The sequence below is a fragment of the Thunnus thynnus genome, chromosome 5 (genome assembly GCF_963924715.1).
Source record: "Thunnus thynnus chromosome 5, fThuThy2.1, whole genome shotgun sequence".
NCBI lineage: Eukaryota > Metazoa > Chordata > Actinopteri > Scombriformes > Scombridae > Thunnus > Thunnus thynnus.
This window is the reverse complement of record NC_089521.1, coordinates 31,495,531-31,517,149: the sequence shown is the minus strand read 5'-3', so window position 1 is coordinate 31,517,149 and position 21,619 is coordinate 31,495,531. Positions and strand designations below refer to the sequence as shown.

Below are 21,619 nucleotides of genomic sequence, written 5' to 3'. Positions count from 1 at the left end.
CAGCTCGTTAAGATGTTAACAGACGATGTCCTGATCATAATGATTTTATAAGCAGCAACAGCTCATTAATGACTGCTGGTCAAAAGGTCACATTTATGAGCGGTGATCAAATTTCTCTCTATATCTGACAACAGAAACTGAAATATTATAAATCAGAACTATATGTTGGATTCAGCTGCATTAAAACACAGGAGACAAAATGGAGGCTCTCTAGTTATTTAAAGATGAATTAAAAATTAGTTTTGCTGTATATTGGTGAAATAAGAGTCAGTAACAAATTAAATACATCATTAAAAATCAATTTTATGTCGACTGTCAATAAATACAGGTGATTTTCAGGCTTCAGAGATGCGAGCTGAGCCGACAAAAACAGATCCGGCGCATAAAGACAGCGTAGGGGAGAAAAGAGTCGGACATGAGACTCATGTGGGCAAAAAACACCAGCGAGAATGTCAGTGGATCGTCTCAGGAAGCCGTGATGGAGCCTAATGTTGTGGAGGGTCCTTACAAGAAGTACAGTGTGTGTGTGTGTGTGTGTGTGTGTGTGTGTGTGTGTGTGTGTGTGTACCTCTCTCTCAGTGTCGGCTGGCTGCTCAGGAAGCTGAGCTGCTGCTCCAGACGACAAACTCTGAAGGCCAGATAGCAGGACGACAGGACCAGCATGAAGACACTGAGAGACACAAGACAGGTAGAAACACTGAAATTACACCAAAACATAAACATTCACACTCTTATCAATAAATACACACACTACAGCTGGAACAGGTGCTTTTGCTTTTTTCCTTCAGTAAACTAAGTAAGAATACAGCAAGTAACAAACAATACAGCTTTAGTATATACAGTAAATATGCCATCAAATGAAGTAAAATCAATATAAATGAAAACCTTGTAAAGCTCACAAGTGTAACAGCTTGATGATAATGGATAATCGTCTCAGAAAAGTTTGGCTTCCTGCTTGTAAATTTTGATTTACGAGTATAAAATTTGGTCAAAATAACAAATAAATTGAGTGAAACTGAGAGCAACAGTTCCTGAGTCATATTCAGTGAATCCAAACACATTTTTCCAAAGTCGTGTAAATTGAGGATATGATCAGTAATCAATCGTGACAATCTTTATTCCACAGTTGATTTATGTGCAGGCAAGACAGAAACAAATGCACCAACATTTCTCTTCACAGCTTACATTAACATCTTTGTTAAGTTTCTGCCCGTAGTTATTGGTTGTGAGATATTTTAGTTGTGTTGAGTTTAAAAGCAGTTGTTGCTTTTCAAAGGAAATTCTCTGAAATAACTGCTTCATTTAATCCCGAGTAAATATTATTCATCATTCACTTATGGTAAGAAATTTCATTTTTCAAATACTGTAAGTTGAATTGTATGAAATTGGAGCTGCAACGATTAATCAAGTAATCAATTAGTTGCCAACTGTTAAATTAATAGCAAACTATTAATTGTTTTGAGTCATTTTTTAAGGAAAACTTTCCAAATTCTCTGATTCCAGCTTCTTAAACGTGAATATTTTCTGGTTTCTTTAGTCGTTTATGACAGTAAACTGAATATTTTTGGGTTGTCGACTGTTGGTCGGGACAAAAAAAGACATTTGAGGACGTCATCGAGGGCTTTGGGAAACAGTGATCAACATTCTTCACCATTTTCGGACATTTTATGGACCAAATGACCTATTGCATATCGCACTGACTGAAATACTCTATTTAGACTCTATTTTACCTCTAATTAGTCTCAAATTACACATCAATCATATACTGTTGCTCTTTCCTGAAAACTTCCAAGGAAATTATTTGGAATTTGTGGATGAATACAATAAAAAAACACCTATTTATTATATTATCATGTTCTATAATAATGCAGAAAAGAAACAGTGCAGTGATGTACTACATTGCTTGTAGTACTCTGATACATACATACTGTTCTGCTCATACAGAAAATCAACCAGCAGGTGGCAGCAGAGACCAACAATAAACAAACGGAGACTCCAGGAGATTATTTAGACTTACTTTAATAACAGTGGTAAATGAAGTATTCAGATCCTTTACTGCAGTAAAAGTACTAATACAGTAATGTAAAAATACTCCATTAAGTATTATGAGCTTGATGTAGTTAAAGTATTGCAGTAAAAGTACATAAGTATTATGAGCTTGATGTAGTTAAAGTATTGCAGTAAAAGTAGTGGTTTGGTCCCTCTGACTGATATATTATTATATATGACATCATTAGATTATTAATAGTGAAGCATCAGTGTTAGAGCAGCATGTTACTGTTGTAGCTGCTGGAGGTGGAGCTAGTTTACACTACTTTATATACAGTTAGCTAGTTTAGTCCAGTGGTTCCCAACCTAGGGGTCGGGGCCCCTCCAAAGGGTCAGCAGATAAATCTGAGGGGTCGTGAGATGATTAATGGGAGAGGAAAGAAGAAAAAACAAAGTTCTGATACACAAATCTGTTTTCAGTTTTTGGACTTTTTCTCTAATCTTTGATTTTTGCTGAAATATTGGATCATTTGAACATTTATTGAAATGAAAGCATGTGAGAAGTTTAGAGGGAAAAATCACTATTTGGTGGAGCTGTAAACAACTCATAGACATGTGAAATGTGACCCCGACTACACACTGCTTTTTGTAAGACGTCAAAAGACAAAAAGGTTGGAAACCACTGGTTTCATCTTTAACAATGTGTTGTATTTTAAAAGCTTGTTATATTATCCATTGTGTCAAACCTTCATCTGAAAAGTAACTAAAGCTGTCAAATAAATGTAGTGGAGTAGAAAGTACAATATTTCCCTCTGAAATGTAGTGGAGTGGAAGTATAAAGTAGCATCACATAGAAATACTCAAGTAAAGTACAAGTACCTCAAAATTGTACTTGAGTAAATATACTCAGTTACTTTCCACCGCTGGTAAATAGAGTCCAAGCTGTAAATATTCTTCATTACAGGTAGTAATCTGACTTCAAAGTTTTATTTACATCAAGGAGCAGAAGTGTTATGAGCAAAAGGAACAGCCTCTTATTAGAATATTATATAGTTGTTTTAATAAGTCTGTGAGCAGCAAGTTGTTTCTACTTTAAATACGGGGAGTTTAATCCGTAACAAAGCATCATATTTTATAAGCCCATCATATATTTTGTATGTGAAAGATTTATCAGGGAATTAACTACATTTTTCAGATAACAGTAGTGCAGTAAAAAGTATAAAATTTGCCTCTGAAATGGGAATACTCTGAGTACAAAATTAAACCACAGTTCTTGAGTGAGAAGCACTTTGAAAGCCCAGAAAAAGCTGTAAAAATGTGCTTCACTGTGTGCTGTTATTTAGGAATTGTACCGGAGTTTGGGAGAATAAATTGGTGTGTTTAAGGTGTTTTCTCAACATTTTTATTTTTCTGGATGTTTTTGAGTGTTTATTTGTGGAGTTTCTTTCTGTGTTTCTGTGTGTTTAGTTGTGTTTTTTTGGGAAACTGTTGGACTCACAGCAGGATGAAGAGTTTCAGTAGCTGGTACTCCATGTGACCCAGTTCAGGTACTGGTTCTGTCAGCAGGATCTTCTCTGTTTCCAGACTGCTGTCTACACACACACAAGAAGACACATCTTACTCTGCTTGCAACAGTCAGGTGGTTGACTGATTGACAGGTGGGCGGGGCTTACCGGTGAGGGTGTGCGTGCTGAAGGGCGTGTCTGTGGCGAGGACGGGGGAGGAGTTTCCCAGCAGGTCCGGGAGAGACGAGGAGACGGCCGGGAGCGACGGCTTCCTCCTCCACTTCAACACCTCTGGATACTCGTCCTGACGGAGAGACGGAGACACAAGACAGGAAAAAGTCAATATTCTGCTGCTTCATAAACTTTTAATACAAGTTTGCAGCTTTCAACAAAAATATATAAGAGAAAGCTCTAATTTTACATTTTCTGCTACAGTGTGGAGTTTAGAATTACATCTTCTAGAAATACAGTTTTAATTTCTGATGTACAGTGTTTGCAGGAAGTGCTCTTTGAAAGATCTTAACAGATATTTTACACATTTAATGTCCCCCTCCACTCAAAAACAACTTCTTCTTCTTCTTGTTTCTTCAGTTGGATGTTTGAGCTTCACTGTGCAGAATGATGTATACTGAAGGATCAAAGTTTCACCTTTAATCTCGGTTTAAGTCGAGCATGATTTGTGACATCACAACTAGTTTGGAGCCCGTCGTGGTCCAGTTTGCAACTTACATCGGACCTGCCAACCTGTATGCATTTTAACATCAAAGTACGCTGCCCATTCCCGCTGCCTTCACCCAAATATCAAGCAGGGATGATCCATGGATGTATAACAAGAGCTGCAGCCAGTTTTTCCCCAGTGGTCACTCACAGTATTGCGGTGAAAAATCCCCCCGCGGCCCAAAAAACATTTTCAAAGACCACCGTTATAAAGAGACGTCTGTAAAACTGTTGACAGGACGCCTCAAACTGCAAACTGCAAGTCAATTATGACTCTTTCTATTATTATGAATTTTTGATCCATGGAGGTTTTTGTAAAACTTTTCTCGAGCTGAGAAAAGCAATTTAAAGATCTGTGACGTCATCACAATGTAAAGTCTATGGGCCGAGCGGGAACTCGTGGGCGGGGTCAACAGGGGAAACACTACTGCACATATTCAGTGATTCGCACAACACGGAAGTAAACCTAGAACTTTTTTTGTCGTATGCGCCAGCCGAGCAATTCTTACTAGACTGAATTGGCGCCATTTTCATTCCCGTATCCAACTCTATGTCTTATCGACAGCAACACAACGTCGATTTTATCCCTCTAGTTCCCCTCCTCACTCCGGATGGGCTGGATGTGGAAAGTTGAAACTGTGACTTGAGTTAACTCACAGTTTTTCACAATCGTTTACACACTAAAATCGGAACTTGAAACAGTCACTGAAACCTGAAACTCATGTATCAAATCCCTAAACCAGCTCTCTGTTTTCAATTCTAAATCACAGTTTTTTTGCAAAACACTACATACAGCTCTCTACATTAGACACAACATTCAAGATTAAATCTCTCGTGTTCCTTTGGAAAACAACGACAATCAAAATGCTGACTTTTATGTACCAGCTGGCAACACCGACTCCTCTCAGGCGTAAACACTCGTTACTTAACCGTTCGCTTAGAAATCAGAGCTTTAGCATAAAAGGCCACAGATGAGCTCTCCTGTTTTGGAGGGAAATGGAGGCCAATGGTGAAGCGAGAACTAGAGGTGAAGGCGGAGAGTTCAGCTCATCGCTGGTGATGTAGATGTGACCACAACAAAATACAACGCAGGATGACGCCTCTGTTTTTTTTCTTAAATTTTGCGTTTTTTTTTTTTTTTGTGTGTTTAGAGTTTTGAAAAGAATAAACCATTTTTATCTTTTAGGTTGGATATGTGAAGTGTTACATACCAAACAATGATAAAAAAAAGTTAATATATCACATTTGTATGTATTTATTTATGTATATTTGAGTAGATAAACGTTACTGTAACAATCTTTACAACCGTCTGCAGCATAAAACTGAAAATACAAAAGGCATCAACCTACTGATGAGAGCTTCATAGTAGAGTTTTGTGTTGTTGGTTGGTCGATATATTCATATGTGTGTAATGCAGAAAATGTGTGTTAACTATTGTGAAAAACCGTAAATTAGCGCAGACCTGCCGATAACTAATAACGTTAGCTTAATGTTATGTACTTTACAAGATAGCTTGCTTGTTCACCATTTGAAGTTGAATTTGCCAAAGTAACTTTAAGTTATATTGTCCGCATGTCGCAGATTGTTAAACGAGACGTTTCACAGCACTTTATTCATAATTATTATTGAAGCCAAACCCGCAAACGTAATGAGAGGAGCAGATCATGGCAGGATGAAGAAAAGTCAGTGCATGTGCCGCAGAAATAAAGTTACCTAGAAAGGAGGCGTGTGTGTGTGTGTGTGTGTGTGTGTGTGTGTGTGTGTGTGTGTGTGTGTGTGTGTGTGTGTGGTCCAGGTATTCCTACGTTGTGGGGACTCGCCCCCCTTATGGGGACAAAAAGTAAGTCCCCTTAATGTACATCATTAATTTTAGGGTGAAGACTTGGTTTAAAGTTAACATTAGTTTAGGGTTATGGTTAAGGTTAGGATAAGTCTAATGCAATGTCCTCTGAAGTGATGGAAACACCACTGTATATGTGTGTGTGTGTGTGTGTGTGTGTGTGTGTGTGTTGGCACTGTAGTCTATAACTTGGCCTACTCTTGGAAAACTTCAAGCAAAGGAAACATCTCTACGTTGCAATTTAAGTCCAACATGTCAGGAGGGATGTGATGATGTGTTCATATTCAGCCTGTATTGTTATTAGTTCATCAAACCATAAAGACCAACTAACAGTATTGGCATCTGCAGATATTGATCTGCAGATAGAAATCACCTTCTTTGTCTGTTTGACTGCTGCATGTATGCAAATGATGTACAATAATTCATTGTGTGAACAGCAGTGATTTGCATCTGACTCATCAAGGTCGCTGAAGTACTTAAAAAATTCATCCGGGGTTAGCGGGTCTATTAGACCAGTGTGATGTGGAAACTTGAAGCCTCCAGTTCACAAACACTGATAATGGACTTTACTATACTGTACTATACTTTACTAAATGTCTTTAAACATTTCTGGAGAAGAACTGTTTCCTGTTACTGTTTGTTAGTGACCAACTGTTTAGGAACTAAGTGAAAACAGAAACCAGTAACATGGAAGACAAAACAGTGACATCAGAGAAAATCTAGTCTTTCCTCCTTTCGTCCTAATTAACACTTTTCTGAGTCGTTCACGTGTCTTTGACTCATAACCACGGTATTTCAGATGGAACCTGAAGGCAGCCCGGGGGAAAGCCTCTTATCCACAGAGCGTGATGAGGTCATGATGAGGTCACAGAGGGTCACTACAAGACCAAAACAACAGCTCCTGTTATTCCACTAAGCCTGTTTTCACTGACTGGTGACTCTAATTCGAATGTTTTCATCTTTTCTGACCCTTTGAAAGCCTCTGACAGCTTTTATATCTTTCACGTCATCTTTCTGTATGAGTCAGTCTGTTTGTCAGATTAGTGTTGAACATCGAACCAAAATACCTTTCTGGTATAAACGATTACTTTATTAAACAGAAACTGAAAACAGCTGCCTGCTGCGGCCCAAAACGACGCTATGAGAGTGCTGAGAGTGAACCAAAACAGTAAAGTTGCAGCCGGACAGATAAACAATGAGCTGAAACTCACTATAAATCTCTGTAAAGCCGAGAGGAGCTGCAGAGTCTCTGTAGGTTCATCACTACGAGCCACAACCAACACATCACACACTGAGCTCAGAAATATCGATTATAGCAGCTTTAAAGTAAGGCATTGAAAAAAAAGTCTTTAGGGGTTGTCTTAAGATATTCTAGGGACTGTTATAAAGACGTGACTTTAGTAGTAACATTTCTTTTCTATTTAATATGAATGTATTGTTACCATAGACAGAGAGCTGGGCTCCTCCAGGTACTGCTTCAGACTCAGACTCTTCCCGTTCACCTGAAAGAAAAAACAAAGGAACAGTCAGACAGAAGGAACTTCAGTCTAAAGTCTGGATGATACTGGATTTTAATACTGAACACTTTTATCAGAAGAATAAACAGTTTATCAGCTGATCCACAAACCTGCAGGTGAGTGCAGATCCTCCTGAGGACGTCATAGACGCTGTCTCTGGACAGCAGGGACACAAACACATACTGTAGAGAGAGAGAGAGCATGAGCTTCAAATCAGATAGAAAGTGACTGAAAACATCAAAGGACGGGTTCACAATTTTTCAAGTCTGTTTTAAAACAAAAGTCAGGAACCCAAATTAACATAAAATGTGCAAAAATTTATTTAAAAGTTTATCTGAAGCTAATATGAAGCTTCAGCGTCCAAATGAGTCAAATCAAGTAGATATCTTTCAACGTTACAGTCTTTTTAGTGCCAAAGTTCCTCTTTTTGTTACTATACTTCCACCTGCAGCTCAACAGGGAAACACTGTCCGAGGAAACACAAAGAGGGAATTTGATGCTAAAAAGACTGTAAATGTGTCAGATATCCACTTGATGAATGAACAGGAGGAATGATTACATCACTGTTCATATGGACACCTGACTGTTGGTTTAAGACCATCCGCAAAAGAAAAGGTGAATAAATGTGTTTCCATCCACTACTGTTATCAAGATAAACAGCTAGTGGTGCTAATTCTCCAGTCGGTGCCATTAAACCATCGCAGAAGAAGAAGACACAACAAGATGATGTCATTAAAAGATTGATTGCATTTTGTGGCTTTTTGTTTTTTTTAATTCAACAAACTTTTCCACCTCAGACACACATAAACTTTTTTTTGCAATGAAAATGACTTTTTTTTCAGAATTTCTGTTTTTTTTTTACATGCAAACTGAAAATGTAAATAAAAACCGGTGGATGGACTCTAACTTACTGTCAGACATCACAGCAGCTATTAATTTTAGGATTTTCTGAGGCAATGCAACAAAAATTAACCATCAGTCATAGTAAAGCAGGTACCAGAACGCTTGTCTTTCAATGCAAACAGCAATAATAATAATAATAATAATAATAATAATAATAATAATAATAATAATAATAATGTGGTCTCTCTGCTGTGTACGTGTCCTGTCTGGTACCTTCTGTCCGGTATCCATGGTGATAGCCAGGCCGTTTGGCACCAGGCCGGCTGTCTTGTGCTTCTTCACCAGCCGAACCGACACCACCGGTATACAGACCTGCAGCATCACAAACATAAAGCATTAACACTGAGCTGAGATGACCTTTAACCCTGACTCTGGACTGACTCTAAAACTGGATAAACAAATGTCTAAATCAAACACAAACATACACAAACATACACAGGATGACTCAGCGGAGTCACGTACACATGTATTCATGTTCATTCATGTCGTCTTCTCACTGGATAAATGCTCGTATTGTGCTGATGATCATATAACACTGTTTCAGGAGAAGAAAGAGGCTTTACAAAACTGAAATCAATAATTCAATCTGTAAACAAACTGAACAAACTGCCGACTTTGAGTTTATCAAGTGTTACATTTTTTTCTGCATTTTTAAAAAACTGAAAAACACATTACTTCCTGTCTAAACAAGGCATCTAATAAATTAGGATGTGACAAATAGGAAATGTTAGAGATGTTATATATACTGTACATGCATATGAGGTTTTCTGTTGCATGACTAAGCACTTTTCCTCTTTTATCAGCTCAGTATGAGCACACACACACACACACACACACACACACATATATATATATACACACACATACAGTAGCAGTCAAAAGTTTGCACACAATTCCTCATTCATGTATATTAATGAGATGGACAAAATATTAGGAACACTTTTCAATATAATGCACTCCAGTTCACCACCACTCACTACGACCTCAATAATAAACATAAAGTAGAATAAAGTAGAATTATCGCCTTTCTTCTTGCAGCTGAAACTATTACTGGTGTTATTTTAGAAGCCGGTTTAAAGGATGTGACTGGTGATCTTCTGTTTCTCTTATTATCAACAAATCTCATGTGCAGAGTCGAACCAACAATGAACTCATCCTGATTAAATGTGTTGTGTGTGTATCTAAAGTCTGATATATCTTATTCCTCTGTGCTGTAAACCTCCATTGTTGTCCAAAATCTATTAAAAACACGCACGACGGCCTCTTCCTGACACACAGATACTTTCCAGAGAGTGAAAACTTGACACTGTTATTAGATTTTGGAGCCGTTTCTAAACAAACTAAAGTCACTGCGATCTTCAGGGTGAAGGAACATGTGCAGCTGCGTGACTCATTCACGTGTTTTTAACAGTTTTTGGACAACAACAGCGGAGGTCTACAGCACAGAGGAACACGATATATCAGACTTTGGATGCACACATAATACTTGTAAGTCGGATCAGTTCATTGTTAGTTTGACTCTCCACATAAGATTTGTTGACAATAAGACAATCACCAGTCAAATCCTTTAAAGATGCAGGTGTTGGAGGTGGACCGACAGACTTCACCCACCTTGATGTCTTTGCCGAACAGGTTTGCGTAGAAACAGAGCCAGTTCCTGGAGATGTAGAGTCGTCCCTGCAGCAGGATGTCCCTCAGCAACGCACACGAATACACTGCAGAGGAAGACAGAAAACCACACCTGAGACATCTTTACCACACTTCTACTACATGATGAAGTATTTCACCCTCAACAGAGTAACAGACTGGGGGATTATAGATGGAGTTAGATCAGCTGAGTGTTTACCTTTCATCAGGATCTCCTCTTTAGGAACAGTCACGAACAGTTTGTGGTACTGAGAGTTGTATTTACTGACGGTCTGTGGAAGCAAGAAAAGGAGCAAAATTAAGTTTAATGTGATGTTTCTGCAATTAATAATCATGTAACCACCATATTAGTAATATTTGTCCTATTATCAATACACAGTAGGGCTGCAACCAATGATTATTTTATTATTTATGATGAATCTATTAATTGTTTGGCCTGAAAATTGCTTGTTTTGTTCAACGAACAGTCCAAAATCCAAACGTATTAAATTTACTATCACACAAGACAGAGGATAGATAGATAGATAGACGGATGGATGGATGATGGATGGATGATAGATAGATGGATGATAGATAGATGGATGGATGGATAGATGGATGATAGATAGATGGATGGATAAATGATAGATAGATGGATGATAGATAGATAGATAGATAGATACAGTAAACATCCACATCCACACACATATACATGAGTTACAGTCATCGGGGTATTTTGTAGCTGAGGGGATAAAAGCTGCCATATCGTGTCTGTTTCCAGGGATCTGTGTCCGCGAGCAGATGGAGGCAGTGTGGAGGACGGGTGGAGGAGGGTGGAGGAGGGCACGTGGGGTCGTGTATAACATCGTGTGCTCTGCGTGCGAGAGCTCTGCTGTCGAGGTCTGAGAGGTTGGGGGTTGGGAGGACGACCGTTTTGGAGGCATTTTGTGTGATGAGTTTGTTCCAGTAGCAGCAAATCCTCACATAAGACGAGCTGGAACTGGGAAATATTTGGAATTTTTCTGCCTTAATATAACTATCAAATTATTTGATGATTATTTTTCTGTTGATTGACTAATCAATTAATCGACTGATCGTTGCAGCTCTAATATATTACAGTATATCACAACATAGAGATGTATGAGAGATGTCCCTTCGTTACATCATGTTTAACCAGAAGACAAAGGATTTGGCAGATTAAAAGCATTCAGGAGGGAAATAGATCGAGGAGCTGTCTGATCTGAGAGATGGAAAGTGACACATTTCCTTAATTTCTTAATGTCTTCTTTCTTGTCTGTCAGTTTTCCACAAAATGGCAAAAAAGCGAAACATTCTGGTGAACAGATGATCAAAAACTAGAAGATAAAGATCTGAAAATCAGATTATTTAAAGTCCTCCTCCACTCAAAAACGTGCAGAGTTTCACTTTCATCATCTGAAGGAGGAAAGTTTCTCTGAGCTCATTGAAAATCTCAGTTGAAACACGTGAAGCTACGAGCAGGATTTGTGACATCACGACTAGTTTGGAGCCAATCAAGGTTCAATATTCAACTTATACAAGTGTGATGTGGAAACCTGAAGCCTCCAGTGAACAAACACTGAGAACGGACTTTACAGTGAAGAAGGAAACATCAGCAGGAAAACGTTTGGACTTAAAAACATATTCATAGATTGTGGATTTTTTAATGAGGGTGAAGGTGTAGATGTTATTTTAAGGATTTAACAAGATGATTGAATTTTCTTTGATTGATGATTCTAAGTAAAGTATTTTGTATAAATCTTAAAACATGTCTGGAAGGGATCTTGAAGATCTGTTTACTAGTATTAGGATTTATTTTCATTTGAAGGCTGTGAGGGTTGAACACGATCCTGGTCTCCAGCTGTGTCTGTTTCATCTTCGTCATCATCGTCCTGTTTGCAAAAATCACTTATAAAATGATCAAATTGATGTTCGATAAAATCATTCTACTGTCCAGCTTCACATCAACTAAAACTCTTCACACATTTACAGTGAAACTTATTTTTTATTGATATTTTAACTACATGAATCTGATAATATTTGTGTATTTTTAACTGGGCTTTGAATGCAGAATCTCTATCTGAGTATTTCTTTCACCGCTGCTGATCTTCTCGTGTACTTTCTGGAATATTCTGTCGTATTGTTTTGGTTCCTGATATTTGGGTCAGAAGTTACATCATCCACCTGTGTCTCTGTGTTCGGTCTCCGCGAGGCAGACGCCGACTTCCTGCTTTCCTGTTCCTGTCTGAAACAACAAAGACTGAAACAACAGAAAACAGCAGCAGCAGCTCGTCGCCTGCTCCACCTGAAGCTTCTGAAGACAGTTTGAACATTTGGGTCAAACTACAAGTTTTGTGCACTTTTTTTTTCTTACTCTGCCATCTAAAATGATCGTTTCTGAATATTCTTTCTCTCCTGATACTGAACTTTCAGCTTCCTGAGGGCAGGAGCCTGTTTTATTATTGGATATATTGTAAGTTTTCATTCAAATGAACTGGACTAAATGTGATCTGGTCGATGTAGACGAGGAGTTTTCAGAGTCTGACACTGTGGCTCCCTCAGACGAAATGTCTCATGTGGCTGTTGGTGCATATTCGTGATTTTGGTGCAGATGGGACACTGGAGCCCAGATGTTGGGGTGATGCCAGTTGCCCGTTGGTGACGTTGTGTGTGTCTCACTTCTTTTCTTTGTTGGCTGTCGGGGTGTAGTGTGTTGAAGGAGGCCTGTCGGGTAGACCTGTCGGTGTCTCGGGGGTTAAAGGAGGTCGGGGTCGATGTTGTTGATGTCGTGATTTTTATATAATCCTGTATCGTCTCTTCTGTCCACCTGCAGCATGTTTAGCCTGGAAAGAACTGGGATGTTGTTGGCTGACAGAAGTTCTGAATAAGGTGTCCTGTCTTTCCAAGATAGGCTGAGTTTTTCCGTAGATAGTGTACGTGGAAAGACTATGTCTCTGCTCCGTAGACCATGTTGTAGAAAGCAACTTTACTGCTGGTCTTCAGGTTCCTACTATCGAAGACTCAGGCCTGGAGGCTGCAGAGGCTTTACTGATGTGGTCTTTTTCATGGTTTAGGAAGCAGTCAGAGGAGAATTTGCATCCGAGGTAAATAACCTGGTACACATCTTTCATCTTGGATGTGAGAGCTGAAAGCTGAGGAAGATTTGTTTGAGAGCTGAGACATGATCTCAGTTTTCTTCATGTTGACCTTAAGGCCAAAAGAGCGGCAGAGAAGACCTGGAGTCCTCCAATAGAAACCAGGAAACAGAAGCATGTAAACACCTGATCCAGGTTTCTGAACGTTGTCTAACACGGTGGCTGAGACGGTGAGAAGACAACAACAAGACACAACTTCACACAGATGATTAGAAACCTGGAATAACATGTCCCATGTTAATACCACATCCTGAATATGATCAAAACCAGGATGAGACTAAAAACAAGGATACTAGTGCGCACGTTAACACCCTCAGTGATGACATGAAAACACTGAAAACAGTTCATATTAATGGATTGTCTTACTTCGATTTGGGGGATAATCATGCTCTCAGTTTTGCTAATATAGTTCCCATAATGCTTTGGGGGATGTAAACAGGAAACAGCAAATTCACACCATTTACAGTACGCTGAATTAGCTACAAGCAGTTCCTGCCAACTATATGTCTGATCCTCCCTTAAACACTATAAATCCTGCAAACATTTGCTAAAGTGACACACAAAGACGACTTCAGCCTGACGTGACTTTGAGCGTTGAATACGGCACACGTGTGTGTCTGAGCCAGAATGTGTCACATCTGTGTGGCTGAAAAAAACATCTGGAGTAAATCTGGTCCTCTGGAATTTTTAAATTGTAAAACATATCTGCCATTCAATCTCAAGACTTAAACCTGTCTGTGTTTGAGCTGTTAATGTCTGATGATAAACCAACCCTCTGTCTGCTGAAACAGACACATACACACACACCCCTGAATGCGTTTCCATGGAGACGAGACAGACGCCGGAAACTTCTGCAGAGACTTAAAAACAGATTTGAAAGGACTCCCGCTGCTCTGTCGGCATTGTGTGTGTCTGTGTGTGAGTGTGTGTGTGTGTGTGTGTGTGTGTGTGTGTGTGTGTCTGTGTGTGAGTGTGTGTGTGTGTGTGTGTGTGTGTGTGTGTGTGTGTGTGTGTGTGTGTGTGTAGGTGGGAGCTCAGCAGTGCGTGTCATCATTTTTAGGTCAGTTCAAGGACTTACTGATCCTCTGTAGCACTTCTTCACGTCTTCGTAGGACAGGTCGTCGATCAGCTGCAGCCTGCAGGAAACATCACAACATCTAATTAGATCGTTTGTGTCAGAAAAGACAAAACGTTCAGTTTCTGCAGAGAAACAGAGGAGTGAAGATTAGTGATGGGAGCCGAGAGCGGACTCTGAACTGATACTGGTTTCCAACCTTTTTGTCTTTTGACGTCTTACAAAAAGCAGTGTGTAGTCGGGGTCACATTTCACATGTCTATGAGTTGTTAACAGCTCCACCAAATAGTGATTTTTCCCTCTAAACTTCTCACATGCTTTCATTTCAATAAATGTTCAAATGATCCAATATTTCAGCAAAAATCAAAGATTAGAGAAAAAGTCCAAAAACTGAAAACAGATTTGTGTATCAGAACTTTGTTTTTTCTTCTTTCCTCTCCCATTAATCATCTCACCACCCCTCAGATTTATCTGCTGACCCTTTGGAGGGGCCCGACCCCTAGGTTGGGAACCACTGGACTAAACTAGCTAACTGTATATAAAGTAGTGTAAACTAGCTCCACCTCCAGCAGCTACAACAGTAACATGCTGCTCTAACACTGATGCTTCACTATTAATAATCTAATGATGTCATGTCGATGACCGAAGAGCAAAACCTCCGATCTGGAAAATGCAGTTTTTAAAAAAAAAACTTGTTTTCTTGCAGAATGTTATTTGTTAAGGATACCCAACATATAAAACACTGTTTTTGGACTATATTAATATATCATGTGTTATAGATATTAATGCCTTGCAAAGTGCAGATAGGAGCTTTTGCACTTGGTGCAAGTTGGAAGAGGTTCTACACAAAGATGCTCTAAATTAAGTTAATAATTGAAATTAAATTAAAAATAAAATTAAGTTTGTTTTCAGGTAAAACGATGTAGTAAATGTAATAGTTACTACATTGTAGTATACTAGGGTCAGAATTCCTTAAATTCAGTGTATTTGCTTCCTCGTCCAGTGGAAATGAATGTTCAGTGATTGTGTAACTCACTCGTGCTTTAGCCTCTCTACACACCCAGGGACTCTGCGTTGTGTTTTTGTTTTGTTGTGTGACTTTTCTGTCACAATGAAGGGCGGGATTATCTCACAGACAGACTGAATATAAGCAGCCTTCCTTGTTCTCATCATCCAAAGTGAAATCCACCAGTCAGAACATTCTGCAGATAGGAGGTTTTGGCCATCAGTATATAATAATATATCAGTCAGAGGGACCAAACCACTACTTTTACTGCAATACTTTAACTACATCAAGCTCATAATACTTTTGTGCTTTTATGTACTTTTACTTGTGATGAGTATTTTTACACTGCTGTATTTGTACTTTTATGTAAGTAAAGCATCTTAATACTTCTTCCATCACTGCCTGAGATTTGTCAAGAAACATGGAGCCCTTTAAATAAATCTGTCGGAAATTTAAATTGTTGGTCTCGTGTCTGTAAAAGTCACAGCAGCAGTCTTTCAAAGTTGAACCTGAAACATTTCTGTAACATTTTAAACTGAATGCTGATGAACATAAAGATAAAGCAACAGAGAGAGAAATGTGTGTCTTGTTTCACCTTCTAACATCACTGTAATACATTTAATATCTCAGACATCATCTCTAATGCACAAAACTGGTTTAATAAACCAGGAAAAAGACGATTTTAAGGTGTTGAGGAGATTCTTCTTGCCATTGCAGTGCAACTGGAGCAGAAGAGGTTAAAAATCCCTCTAAAACCACAACAATCAGAGCAGAACAGCCTCTCTATATTTTCAAAGTTCATTCATGCCAACTGCTGAATAAATAAATTCTGCTAATGTGAGCTAACAGGAATCCACCTGAACATCTTGTCATTCAACGCTTGTGCATGTAGGACTTTATAAAACAGGCAGCAGAGTTCGCTCTCTAACAACATTAACAGTCAGTGGATTCACTGAGAGAAGCGATGGTCCTTTAATTAACACTTCAACAGCAAAATAACTTCAAAACCGTCAGTGATGCAGACAAAAAAGTCTCCTTGTTGTCGTATTTTTAACTCATGTTGAAGGAACATTAACAGAAAAGTCACAGCTGAAAGAAATCACTTGAACAGATACTGCAGATGAAAGCAGCCGTGTTATGAGATCCATGTCTGAAAAAGGGCTTTAAATCACATTAAAGGTTTGATTTTTTTATATTTTCTCTGAGGCACAAACAAAATTTATGAGATCAGAGCTGCTGTATGAATCATGAAGGAGGAAAAAACACTCAGTAGTTACTGTCTGAATGAATTTAGAGTTTAAATATGACACTGAAATAAAATATAAAACTAAAACAAACTGAATATTGTGTGCCAGAGATTGTTTTTTTTGCAAATGAATTTTATTTCAGTAGTTGTTGTAAACAGCTGCCTCAGCGTCTCCCTGCAGCTCTCTGTCCAGTATCATCAGCTGACAGTGTAACATCATCTACTGCAGGCTATAATATCTGTGTGACTGTCACATCCTCTGACTGCCTCTCATATTAGTCACGGAGCGCTCTGCTTTAGAAAGACCGTTTTTGGCAATATTCGCTCTCTTTTAGATCTGTTTTTGCTCTCTACCAACTCCTCAGGGAAATATCTGGCTCTTTATTTTTTTTTTTTTTCTCTGTAAAACAGCTGCCTGCTGCAACCCAAAAAACGATGCTATGAGAGCGCTGAGAGTGAAGCAGAACAGTAAAAGTTGAAGCCGGACAGATAAACAATGAGCTGAAAATCACTATAAAGCTCCGTAAAGCTGCAGAGTCACTGATCTGTAGCTTCATCACTACTTCTGAGGATGAATTTGTTGAAAGACTGCAGAGCTAGAGAGCAAAACTGAAACTTAGATTATTATTCTGTTTGGTAAATATTCCCATTGTTACCTCTGGACAGCTAAAATAAAGTTCTCCCCTCACACACACAGGCTCTTTAGGTGCAGCTGTCACATCATTACATCATGCAAAAGGCTCAGTCAGACGTTTCCTCGTGTTATCAGGAGCCACATGGCTGCGAGGATGTAAATGTGACCGCAGATAACAACGAGAGTCGGCTCGGATCAAAGCTGCTGCTCGTTTTGTTCACACATGATGCATGACGAGTGACGCAGCACATCAAATCCAACAGCTGTCAACGTTTTGACACGACAGGTCGTCATCGGCCTGATGGTTAACTGAAGTCGTTTTTTTTTAGTCGTCAGAGATTCAGCTACAACTTTCTTAAAGGTTTCAGTTGGTGATTTTCTATATTTGGTCACATCAGTTTGTTTGGAAACGGCTCCAACAACTAATGACATCAAGTTTTCAGTCTCAGGAGGGTAATTTGTGTGAGACAGATGCCACTGAGCATGTGCAGGAACGCAGTCCCCACTATCTATCTTTGTAAAGGGGAGGTTCTGCTGATTTAATTACAGTGTGTGTGATGTCTGTATATTTTGGTGTGACAGAGTTATGATGTGGAGATTGAATTGTTCCCAGAAAAAGAGACGATTTACTGTTGGATGCAGCGTCTCCTCAAACAGCTTCAAGGTGTTTGGTTGGTTAACAAATCTTCAGATGCACACAAAAGTAGTTGCAGATTAACTGCAAAACTCTGCCTGTAATCTGTTAGATTACCATGACATAAACTGATGCACGGTGTTAAAGCTCTGGGATTTGAACCAGCGACTGCTGCTTGCTCATGAACCTGCTGCTCCGTGTGTGTGTCTGCAGAACACTGACTGTGTTCACTACGTGGAGCTGTGGCACTCTGGTCCAGGCCGACTTGGACATTATCTGGATCATTATCATGGAGGCTTTAATGGCTGAGGACATGTCTTAGCAGCCGTCACTCACACACACACACACACACACACACACACACACACACACACACACACACACACACACACATGCTTATTATTTGTGTCAGATTTCATGGAGGATGGTCAGGAGGGAACATGAAGTTCATGCAAAAAGAAAAGCAACTGATCAAAACTGGACACATTACCACGAGGATCAGCAGCAGTGTAACTACCAGTGATCAATTATATTGATTATTATAATGTGATTTGTAGGATTATCGATAATAAGAGTAAAACTGGAACTGAAGTGAAATTCCCCATCAGACACTGGTTTTAGTTTGGTACACTGGAGCATGGAGAGTTCAGTGTGTGTGAAAGGAGTGATTGTCCACAAGAGCTACTGGGAGGAGCACACACACACACACACACACACACACACACACACACACACACACACACACACACATGATAAAAGAACTAATTATGCAAACCGTTTCAGCCTGAATGGGGAAACTGGAGCAGAGAAAAGAAGCTGTGTTCACACTGATGCAGGCAAATCTAAAAATGTTGATTACAAGTAAAAAAAAAAAAAACAGGGTTTAAGCGTCACTCGTCGTTTTCAGACGACGGTTTCTGAGAAGCGTGGCGGCCGTTGTGCCGTAGGCGGCGTGGCTGAACGGACAAATCTGACACCATCTCAGCAGCTTAAAGTTGTTAAAGTTGTCACTCGACGTATTTGCATCCTGCAGTTGCTTCTCTATTAGTTTTTACTGTTATTGGTCGCGTGCAGGATTCATGTCGCCTACACATGCACGCACATACACATCACTGTTGTCTTCTTTAAAGGAGAGGAAGTCTGTCTTCATACAATAATGACGTCTCTAATGTCTAATGTACATTACTGTGACAAAAATGTTAGGCTCTAACAATAAAGTGAGGATGCTTTCAAAAATGATGCCAGTTTTTATTTATCAGTTAACTTCATATAAAGTTGAGTCAATCTCAGAACCCGTCAGCTATCAGTCTGACGATGATTTAGCCTCTGGAGTATTATATTATAATATTATTATAATATTTCGGGGCTCCTGGTGTAGCCAGCAGATGTCTGGATAACAGATATCCGGGCCAAGACTTCCTGTTGCGTGCATTGGTCGTTGTTTACAGACTGATAGACTAATAAAAAGCTAAATCATCGTCAGACTATAGCCATGCGTACCGTCTCTTTGGCTCTCCACATGGACTGTTTACCTGCATGCAACCAAAGCCTGCTCAAACGTGATTGGTCAATTCTACTCTGACTACAAATGGAAACCAGAAGGTTTCTGGTACCAAAATCCTGTCCCATTACCTACAGATTCTGTATTCATATGCAGATATCTGTTTATAGAGATTAAAGTTAAGTAAGCAGCAGAAACATAAAGTAAATCAGTATTTGGTCTTTCAAACAGCAGCAGTTCTCCTCAGTGTTTCAGGTGCTCGGCAGGTCGCTTGTTCCTGCATCTCGGAGAAGTTGCAACAGTTCTTCTTCTTCTGTGGATTTCGGCGTCTCAGCTGCTTCTGTCTCTTCATGTTAATCCCAAACTGACTCCATGATGTTGAGATCAGAGACCATCTGCTGCAGGACTCCTTGTTGTAGCTGAAGATAGATCTTTATGACTCTGACACACCTTTCTGACGGTATTACACCACGGATAAATGCCTGAAACTTTTGCACATTACTGTATGTGGAAATGTGTCTTGGTCGCTGTAATAATTCCTACTCTCCATACTAACCCTGAATGCAACTATACGGTAAGAGATGAGGGACAAAATCCATAGCCCTCATTCCAAAGTTCAGCTGAAGCTAATATGATGTTAAATCCAGTCGATATATTCCAAAGTTACAGTCTGTTTAGACTAAGTTACAAGAGACAGTCAAGCAGCAGCCACCACATCTTGAGGCTGAAGCACCTTAAATTACCAACGACAGCCGCTAGAAGCTCCAACTGACCCCCATTCAAAAAGCCTCAACTTCTCTCTAGAAATACAGTCATTATGGTCTCAATCTCTAAATTCAGGTCCTCTAATAAGTGTGCTGGTGGTCATTTTGGAAATTATTGCTCCGTTAATAAGATTTGAAGACTTATAGCAGCTTTGATGTCTGACATGTGGGTGTTGATTGACAGTTGGCTCACCTGCTGCTCCGAGACTCATACTGAGTCGGATTAATGTTACTTGATTACTACACCTGCCCTGTTAGCACAATTTAGCTGAAATAGCTAACGTTGGTGTGTGACGTCACACTTCACTACGTCCATCTTCATATACAGTCAATGTAGCTGGTGAAACGTCATGACTTCAGATTTCTATTAGCATAAAAGGCTAATTTGACATTTTCTTTGATTGCTATTAAATTGTTTAAAAACTGTTTCTGAACAACTTAAGAGACTGAGCTGAGCTGAGCTGAGCGCTTTGGGCTGTGTGTGGCTGTTTGTGGGTTTTAACGGAACATTAGCGCTCTGTCAGCAGAAGTGAATTAAGGCTTTACACTAGTTTCAAACACACACACACACACACACACACACACACACACACACACACACACACACACACACACACACACACACACACAAACTCCTTCTTCCCATCAGCCACTCCGCCTCTCTCTGAGCTCTGCTGCCTGGAAACGTGAGCTGACTGCACGTGCTGCAGGCAAACACACACACACACACACACACACACACACACACACACACACACACACACACACACACACAGACTCTGATTCTGCAGCTTTGCTTGCAGCTTGTTTTGTACGTGACAGGAATAACAGAGCAGAGAGAGAGAGACACTGAGGCTTTCCCTCTCTGTGTATTGTCTCTCCTGCACGTCTCCTCAGCTTTCATCTCCTGCCAAACACTCCGACACACACACACACACACACACACACACACACACACACTCACACACACTCACACACACTTTATCAGGACTAATGAGTGAATTGGTTGATTATGAGGAGGTTGGATCCTGACATGAATCATCCTACATGACATTATTTCACACTTCCTGCGGCCTTCCTGTAATAACGGCGCTCACTACCGTCTGTCAGCAACATCTGGCTACGTCACGATTCCAGCTGCGCGTCTCGTCTGCACCTTGCAGCCGCTGGAGGTTTCCACCTGCGGCCTCTGATGGCGCCTGTTTCCTTTAGATCAAAACTAAACTGAGCGCTGCTTCTCTTTCCGGTGACGATGTCGTGAACGTGTGTGAGGAAGTATCGAGAGATATCATTGTGGCTTGTTTCCAGTTACTTCCTGTCAAGTAACTGAGACAGAGCTGCAACAAGTAGTCGATCGATTGTTTAGTCGTTTGACAGAAAAAAAACCCCAAAACATCTGTAACTATTTTGATAATTGATGAATAGTTTTATTTCATTTAAATAGGAGGAAATCTTCAGTTCCTGCTTGTCATCTGTGATGATTTTCTGC

The 21,619-nt window shown here is 39.7% G+C and overlaps 1 protein-coding gene across 3 annotated transcripts in view; it reads right to left on the bottom strand.

Annotated features, from left to right (window-relative positions):
- The window catches only part of LOC137183565 (GRAM domain-containing protein 2A), a 35,045-nt gene that overhangs the window by 2,488 nt on the left and 10,938 nt on the right, over positions 1-21,619 (bottom strand). For all 3 annotated transcript variants that reach the window (XR_010928498.1, XM_067590714.1, XM_067590715.1), the window contains exons 3-11: positions 14,349-14,406; positions 10,318-10,390; positions 10,083-10,186; positions 8,685-8,783; positions 7,679-7,750; positions 7,494-7,553; positions 3,663-3,798; positions 3,488-3,581; positions 569-670 (exon numbers count right to left, since the gene is read on the bottom strand). Coding sequence is in view for 2 of the 3 variants with exons in the window: in XM_067590714.1 (XP_067446815.1) it covers positions 569-670; positions 3,488-3,581; positions 3,663-3,798; positions 7,494-7,553; positions 7,679-7,750; positions 8,685-8,783; positions 10,083-10,186; positions 10,318-10,390; positions 14,349-14,406 (798 nt within the window). In the remaining variant the exon portion in view is untranslated. The remainder of the gene's footprint in view (positions 1-568; positions 671-3,487; positions 3,582-3,662; positions 3,799-7,493; positions 7,554-7,678; positions 7,751-8,684; positions 8,784-10,082; positions 10,187-10,317; positions 10,391-14,348; positions 14,407-21,619) is intronic.